The sequence below is a fragment of the Acytostelium subglobosum genome (genome assembly GCF_000787575.1).
Source record: "Acytostelium subglobosum LB1 DNA, scaffold: scaffold5, whole genome shotgun sequence".
NCBI classification, from domain to species: domain Eukaryota; phylum Evosea; class Eumycetozoa; order Acytosteliales; family Acytosteliaceae; genus Acytostelium; species Acytostelium subglobosum.
This window is the reverse complement of record NW_012236527.1, coordinates 514,214-524,817: the sequence shown is the minus strand read 5'-3', so window position 1 is coordinate 524,817 and position 10,604 is coordinate 514,214. Positions and strand designations below refer to the sequence as shown.

Below are 10,604 nucleotides of genomic sequence, written 5' to 3'. Positions count from 1 at the left end.
GGCTATTTATACATATCCTTTTATTCGTTGTTATATTTGTTGTTGTTGATGTTATACAACAAACAAAGCTTACAAGTTTAAATTAAGTTTAAATACAGAGAGATGTGGATGCGAATGACATCGTTCGGATGAATGATGTGGACGCGCGGTGGTAGGTACAGTAGAGTATGGACAGACGGACAGACGGCAGACAGATGGACGAGCACCATGCTTATTGGTATTGCTCCTCGTACTGCTCCTCATACTGCTGCTCCTCGTACTGCTGCTCCTCATATTGTGGCTCCTCAGTGTACTGATGATGCTCCTCCTCGTACTGATGCTGCTCCTCACCACCTCCGTAGTGCTCCTGCTGCTGATCCTGGTGCAAGTTGGTGCCGGTCACTGGGGAGTTGGGGTTGGCTCCAAAGACAGTGTACTGTGGCTTGCCACCGGTTCCCTTCTGGACACCACGGGCTCCCTCTGGTGCCTTTCTTGGTGCGTTCATAGCGTTCTTTGTGGACATTGAGTCGAGACCAACGGATGGCTTGTCTCCAGATCCCTTCTGAGCAGTGCCCAGACCCTCAGAGACCTTCTTTGGTGCGTCTGTTGAATGTTTGTTGTTAGAATGGTATAGGACATTGCTTGTCGATGGGTGGGTAGGTTTGTAGTATACTTACTGAGGGCAGTCTTCATGGCAACAGAGTCGGCAACGGCGGTAGCCTTCTGGGTTGGGGTGTGAACGGCACAGTACAACTTGCCCTCAAGACCCTTAAAGTTCTTAACATTCAGAGTAATGTTACAGACGGAGCCTTTGATTGATTGATTGATAGATAGAGTAATGTTAGGATATGTTTGTTCATACATTCAATCAAAATACTCATTCACCAACCTTCCTTCCATCCTTCACTCCATGCCACCTCTCCAACTCTATCTCTCATTCTCTCTCTCCATCAGGCATACATTTGAAGCAACCCTTGTGGTAGGTCTTCTCGAGGGCGACGATGGACTCCAATGGGTAGGCAGTCTTGTTACAGATTCCACACTTGACAGCGGCAGACATTGTTTATATTAGTATATGTTAATAAATAGTTATATAAATATATTTGTATATATATTAGTTTGATTGATTGATTGATTGATTGATAGTAATAACGGTCAGTCATTAATATCCAGTCAGGTGGCTGGTCGTGTGAGCATGAGGGAGAGGGAGTGACTGGACATCCATCCTGACTTAGACCGGATGGGCTGGATAAATCAATTTATTATTGCTCATTACAATATTGGTCATCCATTCACTCCAGGCAAGAAGCCAGCCTTTGGTGTGTGAAAAGTGATGAACAACAACATCAAAAGGGGAGTGGGTCGAAGATATAAGTTAGGTCTCTGGTGAGGGAGGGTAGGGCATGCGTTGCACACTTGACGCAAAGTGATTGGGAGTTGTTGACCACCTACCTAATTGAATCCAACTAACTGGTTGATGTTTGTTGTGTGTATCTATACATTAATGTAATTGCTTTCACCATAAGCAACCCAAGCCAGTCTGTTGGTCCTGTGACCAATCTAACACACACACATACTCTCTTTTGTAAATATCATTCATTGTCGAATCAAAAGCCAACACTAGTGTGGGCCATGGCCCACCTGGTTATCATAACATCATAGGGGCAATCAAACAAACACAAACGAACCACACACACAAACACACTTGATTACCTGTTGAACCAACACCACCATCGATGGAAGTGGGTTTCTCCTTTGGGTTTGGTTGGATCTCAAGCCCAACATCTAAGTCGTTCGATCTTGAAACAATCAAGTGAATTGTGAATGAATGAAGTTGAAGTTGAATGCGAAACATGTCGCAACTAGTTACAATCAATCACGCATTCGAATGCGATGTGATTGATTGGTTGAGGTCGTTGCATTTGTCTGTCTCCATATTGATATATTCGTTCGTTTGTTGAACACAGATAGTACATTGTCAAAGAAAGATGTCTGCATGTCCATGAATGTTGTTGTTGGAGGTCACTGATATGGTTCGCACACAATGATCAAACCAACGAACAAAGAATGAATGAGTCGCTTCGCTGTCAGTGGTTGAGTTATAGCCATATCGTTTATTCCTATACTATAATGCATCCTGTTTACTTCTTGGCATCAACGTAGACAACCTTGATGGCCTGTGAGTAAGTGATAAGTGATAAAGTGTTAGTTATTATGATCCAATCAATCATAGTTGTGTCCTGTCTGTCTACGATCGCATTGATAGTTACTGGAAGAATGTTGACCAACTTCTGAACCTTCTCTTGCTCGGTGACTCTGAGGGTGTAAAGGAAACGACCGCAACGGACCTTGAACTTGGTGATCTTGCCGTTCTTCTTGATTCTGACCTCCTTGGCGTCCTTGCGACGAACAGTCACCAGGAAGTCCTTGATCTCACGGATTTGCTTTGGCTATTGATTCGTGATGATTGATTGAATGATTGAGTGTCAGCGATATCATATCCTAACCTAATCCAATATCCTATCCTTTCTGTGCTATCCTAATCCAAATCATAATCGATGATGATGATGGTGATATGTCGAGCATCGCAATCCAATTCAATTGAAGCCTACCATTATGGAAGTATACGAGGAATAGATACAGGGATGGATCAAACTCTGTTGTGATAGATACAAGGTGTGTCTTGTCGTTGCCAAACTTGACCCATATCCCACCACACACCAACATTCCTTGCAAAAACGACAGAAATAAAATTAAAAATAATGAAAACAATCAAAAGGGCAATATTTTGGAACTTCATCTTGGAGGTTTGGCGACTTGTCGGTTTGGTCAAGGTACAAAGGAATAGTCTGACTGATACAGCATCCAATCTATTACAACAGAGGAAGTGACTGATAGATCCACATCAATGTGTTCCTATTATTCACATCTTCACATTTCTTGTTCGGCTCATGATTCATTCTTTCATTCATTCATTTCTAGAAGTAAAGAATGAATGGTCTGATCTTTGTAAGAATAGTGAAAAGAAGTATCTATCAATGAATCAATCACTCGCTCGCTCACTCACTTTGCGAGGAGGAGTCCTCCAGGGTATTGGTTCGACTTGTGGACGTATAGTCGTTGGAGATAGTTCGATAAGGTGAGGACCAACAAACAACACTTGGATCTTCTTACAACCAACATGTTGGTTGTTGTTGTTGTATGTGTTACTTTTGCAAATAACAAGAACGCGTTTGTTACTCCTTTAAAGGTATTGGGACCGTGTTGTTGTTTGTTGTTCCTTTGGCTATTAGCCAGCCATTATGACAACAACAACAAGAAAGAACCCCCCACCAAGAGACATGGACATCCAAAGGCCACCACCATCAACAAAGATAAATCTTGTTTGTGAAATGCCTTGCCTTGCTTCATGGATTATAGGGGTTTTCAGATAAAGCCATGGTGTGGTTTCGCACGACAAACCCTGTAGTGTAGGTCCAAAGTACCATCACCAACAGCGTTGTTGTTGTTGGACAAATTTTTAAATAAATATCACAGCAAGTGATTGATGGTGAGTGTGTATGTCTGTGTATGTGGTGGATTGATGGTTCCAGAGAAAGAAAGGTAAGCAAAAGTGTGAATGAGAAAGTAGTCTTCTCCTTTGACACATGCCATTTGAATAATAATATTACACCTTATACATATCTAAGTTTTCTTTAGAGTTCTAGTTAAGTTTGTTGTCTATTTCCATAGTCTTTTACAACTCTAACTAGTAGTGGTAGGTTATATATAACAATGATGTGCAAACAACATCGTCTTGTCTTTTCCACTCCACAGACCATCCAACTATTCCTCCTCCCTTCCATCCAACCATTCATCCATCCACTCAACACAAACACACTTAGCTACTATAAACACTATACCCTACAATACACTTCTCATCAATAACATAACTAGTTCAATCAATCAGTCAATCCAACCCAACAAGGGTTGGCTTCCCAAGTTCATCGCGTCCCCACCCCCCACATGTGTGTTGTGTATGTTGGAGGGAAGTAGGTGAAGTGAATGAATAAGTGGTGTGAATCAAAGGGTAAATGTGGTGTAGATGGGGGATTCATCGATGTGATGGATTCCTTTTGTTGGTGCTACAACAACACCAAACACAACCACAAACACAAACAAACACACTTCAACCATCCATCTCCCTATTCTGTTAATCCTGCAAACAAACAAACATCACATCACATAAACATATCTTCATCCATCAATCAATCAGTCAGTCAGTCAGTCAGTCATTCAGACAATCCTTTACAACAAGTATCCTAACTATCTTATTACTACAAATACTACTATTACTATATCAAGATAGACATCAATCGATCAAACAATAGATCATTCAATCAATCATAATCGATCGAAACAGGTTTTAAAACAGATTGCAGCAAGCAGAAGTTGTAGATTTTACAGACAAACAGACATACAGCAGACATACAGATAGAGATAGAATGTCCACCAGCGCAAAGGCCAAGACCAATCCGGTCACAGAGAACACTCTCAAGACTATTAATGTACGTATCCCATCAGGTACATGGGACAACAACGATCAATCAATCAAACTCCGACACATGTCGGAGATGAGACCAAACAATGTAGTGACTGACACAATGACGGTCATATTATATAGAACCTCAAGGTGAACACTCCACCATTGTTCACTGAGATTGTCAGGGCTGCAAACAAGTATCAGCAGCAGTGTCAGGCATTGAGCCAGGCTGGTTTCGTGCTTGCCGACACCATCAACAGACTGACGATTCACAACCCAGGCGAGTTTGGTGATGGCATCAAGAGGCTGTCAGAGGTCATCAGAGAGATGGAGACAAAGAGAGAGGAGGTCGTAAGTATCTGCATCATTTGATGGTATTATCAATCATTCATTCATTAACAAACGTATATGTTCATCACATCATTGCAGTCGAGGACATTGTTGAGTGATCTGATCACACCATGTAAACAAGCAATCGACACTGATCTTAAAGATGTTATTGTAAGTGATTGATTGATTGAATAAGTGAGCGACATCATGATGTTAACATTATCATTCGTGATATAGACATTCGAGAAGAACTTTAAGAGAGACAAGGAGAACATGAGACAAGAGATCTTGAAGCTCGAGGCTAGAACCAGAAAGGCAGGCAAGAAGACCACTGCTGAGGTCCTCAAACAGGTATGTAGAGATTGTTGTATGCGATCGATATGATCATACCCTCGCTGACTCGACAGCCCAACGCGATCAAACAATCAAATAGCAAATTACAGAGTTGAATGACAAGATCAAGGAATCGGAACAACTCAACTCCAACAAGCTAAAGGATGTTGTGTTGATGGAGAGGAAGAAGATGGCCACCTTTTTATCACAGTTCAATCAGTTCTTGGACAAGGAGCTCGAACTCTACACTGAGAACTCGAGCCGACTGACCACCGGATTGCAGACGTGGCGCGACCTGATCAACGTCCAGGGCCAGCTGCCCACGGACGTCGAGTCGATGATCAGCAAACAGGAGAGGACGCTGGTGCAGATCCAGCCACAGGCGGACAACAGCGACAGCTACCGCATCTCCTACGCCCCCGGCAAGATGCAGAGCAGCGGCGGCGCCACCTCGTACGCTGAATCATACGAGTCCTACGACTCTTACGACAACTATGACAGCTACAACAACTACGACAGCAACTACTCGGCGAGCAATGAGTACAGCGGCGCCACAGAGGTCCAAGCCCGAGCACTATACGACTACAACAGCCAGGAGTCAACCGATTTGAACCTGACTGCCGGCGCCATCATCTCCATCATTCAACAAGACGATGGCTCTGGTTGGACCAAGGGTCGTGATGCGAATGGCAACGAAGGAATCTTCCCATCCTCCTACATTGAATATTTAAGCTATTAATAGTGACTCTCACTATTGGATTGATCATCGTTGCGATTGACATCATCCATCCATCCTCCTCTTCATCCAACTTCCAACTTCCAACTTCCAACTTCCAACATTTCCAACCAAACCAAACAACATGTTACAAATTACCAAACCAACCACCATCCATTCAATCACTCATCGATTTCATTCCATTCATCATCACCAATTACATCCAGGAACAAAGACACCGCATCAACCAACAAATGTAAGCGATACTATATTCCACCTTAAATTAATACATCTTAATTTATCTCTTCTATTATATTATATTGATTAATTACATGTTTACAAATGATTGATTGATCCGGATGTCTAACTAACACTTAGGTCAACCTTTTGGCTGCTACTGGCGTTATGGCTGACATTATGATTGTGTGGCTTTGGTATCTCCTTCTTGTGACTCTTGAACCTGTTCTTGTTGTCCACTCTTCTCTTTCTAATGAATATCACCAACACAATAGCAGCGGCAACAAGTACCACTACCAACACAATGGGTACAACAATGGCCACAACAGGTACTTTGGAGCTTCCATCATCTATGTTTGATTGATTGATTGATAATTAGTTAGATGTTCATGATGGATTGAGGTGATGAGACATACCCTTTGGAAGATTGTATGAGAAGAGAACAGATGAGTTCTTGGATGATGCCATTCCATTGATTGTTACAGATACTGTTTGATTGGCAGACTCTGAGGTGTTGACCTTGGGCATTATACATACAAGTATAGTACCATCCTTGACTGGATTGGATGCATTTGTACATTGATATTGGGTACCAATTGCTATTGCATACTCTGTAGCATTGACGTCCAAGAATTTACCAGTGATTGTCACGGCTCCACCATCAGATGAGTTACACACTGATATGGACTCGACCAAAGGAGTTAAATGAGTTTGAATGAGTTAGTAAATGATTTAATAAATCAATGAGTTTGAATGATTGAACATACTGTTGGTGATTGAGTAGAGGGTGGATGAGTTTGACAGGACGGTCACCATGAAAGATATCTTTCCAGCTTGGACGAAGGCATGATATATTGATGGAGTCTTGAGTACATCCAAGTTGATCTGAGTATGACTTTTCAATGATGACAGAGCAATTCCCCTCTTTCCATTGATTGATACAGTGATATCCTTGATCTTGGAACCAAAGCTGCTTCCCTTGATTGCCACCTGTGTAGAGTTGGTAACAGTTACAGCAGTAATCAATGGAGCTAGAATGGAGTATTGATGTGTCAATAATTATTGATTGATTGATAGGAAGTTACACCAATAATATTAGTAATTACCTGTGAACTCAAATGCTGATTCGAATTGTAGGGTACGGATGGTGATCATTATTGGAGTAATTCTGGTCGTGATCAACTGAGTTAAAGCACTTCCAATCTTGTAGAAACTCATTGTTCCATCAGCTTTGGATGATGTCTCATTCAAAACAGTCGACTCGACATCAGTAAGCTCAATGTAGTTTGGTGCAGCTGGATCACTCTTCAAGTACTCTCCCTAAATAGATTGATTGATTAATTAATATTAGTGTTTGAGTGATTGATGAAGTGATTGATTGTGTGATTAGACTTACTTTGATTGTGATCACTCCACCTTCAGTTGGACAACCAATTACATCAGTGATCAGGATTGGATTCCAATCAAAGGTAATACATGAATCTCCATCGATACAGAGATTGACAGTTCCTTGGATCACTTCGGTCGGCTTAAATGAAACCTTTACAAAGGTATCACTTTGAGATCTGATTGAAATTGGATGGGATTCTTCGGCAGCATCCAAAATTGATGCTTCATTATATCCATCCAGGGCCTCACCAGTTAGTGTTGCATAATATTTGGTTAAATATTCAATCTCGGTGATGGACTCTATAGTGTTGATTAGAATAAAAAAGTTATTATTATTAGTTTATGTATACATTGTTATTCCGGATTCAGCAAATTCCATGATACTTACGACATGATACCAATCCAATAAATGTTAATGTTATTAATAATATTAAAAAATTAATTTTAATCATTATTATTTAGTTTAGTTGTATAATTATTTGATTTAGGATAATATTATATTAATAATTTGATTAAAAGATAATAGATAAGAGATAATGAATGAAATTTGAATGTTTAAATAGGTCCGAAACAGCCTATAGTGGTCCATTACCATATGGATATTCATTCATTAAATCATGAATGAACATGTTAAGGGAGCAGGAGACAGGGTGTCCTTTCCCATGGGACACCATGATCATGGTTATAAGGGTATAGGATATACTAAGATTTAACTAATAAATTATTACATCGATTTATCAATATGGACAGTGAGTGTAGACTGCACTCACTTGAAGTGCTGGCTGGCTGGTTGGTTGGTTCGTTAATTATCCATCGGCAGTTTCATCAGCATCAGCTGATACATGTATGAATTGAATCGAATAAATATGACGACTCGGTGGAGGGATGAGTTGGAGATTGAATCATCAGTAAATGATTGAGTGACAGAAGTATTATAACTCACTCTTTGTATCTCTATCTCTATAATATACAACGATGTTAAAACAAGGTGTGAGTGAAGTTGTGTGTGTTGATGTATTCATTGATCATATGACTTTAGTGAACTTTGTTAGTTGAGTGAGTGACAGACGTGTGGTGGGTGATTGATTGAATAGTTGATTGATTTATTGATTGAATGAGAGAGAGTGTGAAGATCTCGATCATTTACTTACACATGTTGATGACACTAGTGTTAAGAGTGAGGATGATGATACTGACGTCTTGATGTCACATGATGATCACTCTAACCCCAAACTTACTCAATTGACACACACTCCATCCATCAATCAATCAATCAATCAATTAATGATACTTTGATTACGAATTACTAAAATGACCATTTAAGTATATGTGTGTGTTATTACTTGATTGGTCATTGACATTTACATATACCATGGTTCTTAAACAATGAGTTAGGAATTGAATGGTATGGTATGGGATGATAAGGTATGATGATCATAGTGGATAAATATTAAGAATTGATTGTAAGATGTCCATGTGGGTACACAACTCATTAAATCCAACCTATCATAGGAGTTACTCTATTCAAAAGGATTGAGCTAAATTGATTGAGGACATGTTGGTCATGGAATATAGTGAGGGATACCAATATTCAATCAATTCCATGGAATCAATATACAGTAGTTTAGAACATGAGTATATATTGTTATGAGAGACAATATTATTTGTGATTGTGTTTGGAGATTGTGTTGGGTGGATCAAGATTGTAATTCTTTGATCCTATCAAATACAATTGGTATCCTTAAGGCCACAATAAGTGGCTAAGCGACCTTATTCAAAGTAAATATTTTGATGATGTGGATGGCAATTAGCCCAGCTACCATCTAATTACACGATAGTACAAGTAACCTTATACGTGTACATGAGATGAGGGAAGGGTAGGGTAGGGTACCAGGGGGCTTGACCAAGAATGTGTAATATTTGTCAAGTTGATAAAATTGATGATTGTAGGATAACTGAATAGGTATGGGGAGCCACAGTTGGCCTCCACATCATTTAACTTCACTTCACTACTAACTTCACCACACAGGTTACATCTAGTCGAGGCGATCCAACTACATCAAGAGGAGATTGTGGACCTCAAGGACCGCATTCACACGTTAAAGTTGGTCCAAAATGTGATCATCATCTTGCTTCACACACCAAGATCCAACACATTCAATCAATCAATCAAACACGCTCTGCTACATACACACACACATATATAAACTAACCAACCAATCGTCATCGACATCATCCAGAAGGCTCAATGCTCACATCATCAAACACATACACACAGAGCTTATTAATCAAATTGATTAGTCGGATTGAGTTGATGGGCAAGGTCGGTGGTCGAGTGCCTTTACAGGTGGGCGAGGGGTGGCGGGCGACTTCAAGGTTTGTATAACTTCTAGATCACACATCATCGTCATCATTAATACGGTCCATCAAGGACGCGTGTGAGGTACATAGTTGATGATGCGTATTCCAAGACTCAACCACAATCAAAGGGGCTTTTGCCATCGAGAGAGCCCACCACTCTCGCACACTCCTGCACGTGATCAATCACATCACACACACATTCACACAATTAATCTACAAGATGTATAACGTGTATAACTAATATTGAATGAAATAGTTGCTAATCTGATCACATATATAAGTCTCTTGGACCATGGGCAGACACTCCTAATTACTGCGCAGTTGAGTGAGTGTCCCTACGCATCCCTCACTCCATCCCTCCCTCCCACTCACTCAATCGCTACCTCTCAACGATAGTTCACCGTAATCATTCAATCAATCAATCAATCAAATCAATCAAATCAATTAATCACATCACACCCACCCACTCCTGTATTAGCAACAACAACAACAACAAATAACAATCCAAAGACAAAGGGACACTCAACACACACCATTACTCAACTCAACACACTCGTCACCACTCACTGCCATTGGCGCCGGGGTCGTGGTCATGGTGGTAGTTGATGGCAACAATGATTCTGTCCAAAGCTGGGGTGCTTACATCATGTTGCCAGTACTGTAGTATAAGTTTGGAATTGATTTGATTGCGTGTACCTTGCCCTCGAATCCAGGCTAGCTAGATCAATTGATGAGTAT

At 40.6% G+C, this 10,604-nt stretch overlaps 4 protein-coding genes across 4 annotated transcripts; 1 reads left to right on the top strand and 3 right to left on the bottom strand.

The window, feature by feature from the left end:
- Positions 1–211: 211 nt before the first annotated feature.
- Positions 212–1,039, bottom strand: SAMD00019534_029800 (hypothetical protein; the record flags this gene model as incomplete). The annotated part of the gene is made up of 3 exons (XM_012901113.1): positions 212–582; positions 657–788; positions 940–1,039. The coding sequence occupies 3 exons, from the start codon at positions 1,037–1,039 to the stop codon at positions 212–214; spliced, it is 603 nt and encodes a 200-aa protein (XP_012756567.1).
- A 1,081-nt stretch (positions 1,040–2,120) lies between these two features.
- SAMD00019534_029790 (hypothetical protein) lies at positions 2,121–2,706 on the bottom strand (the record flags this gene model as incomplete). The annotated part of the gene is made up of 3 exons (XM_012901112.1): positions 2,121–2,156; positions 2,250–2,429; positions 2,608–2,706. The coding sequence occupies 3 exons, from the start codon at positions 2,704–2,706 to the stop codon at positions 2,121–2,123; spliced, it is 315 nt and encodes a 104-aa protein (XP_012756566.1).
- A 1,757-nt stretch (positions 2,707–4,463) lies between these two features.
- On the top strand, positions 4,464–5,903 carry SAMD00019534_029780 (hypothetical protein; the record flags this gene model as incomplete). Its single annotated transcript, XM_012901111.1, has 5 exons — positions 4,464–4,526; positions 4,643–4,852; positions 4,931–5,002; positions 5,069–5,182; positions 5,265–5,903. 5 exons carry the CDS (start codon positions 4,464–4,466, stop codon positions 5,901–5,903), a joined length of 1,098 nt encoding a protein of 365 aa, XP_012756565.1.
- A 339-nt stretch (positions 5,904–6,242) lies between these two features.
- Positions 6,243–7,334, bottom strand: SAMD00019534_029770 (hypothetical protein; the record flags this gene model as incomplete). The annotated part of the gene is made up of 4 exons (XM_012901110.1): positions 6,243–6,466; positions 6,533–6,793; positions 6,884–7,147; positions 7,223–7,334. The coding sequence occupies 4 exons, from the start codon at positions 7,332–7,334 to the stop codon at positions 6,243–6,245; spliced, it is 861 nt and encodes a 286-aa protein (XP_012756564.1).
- Positions 7,335–10,604: the final 3,270 nt, after the last annotated feature.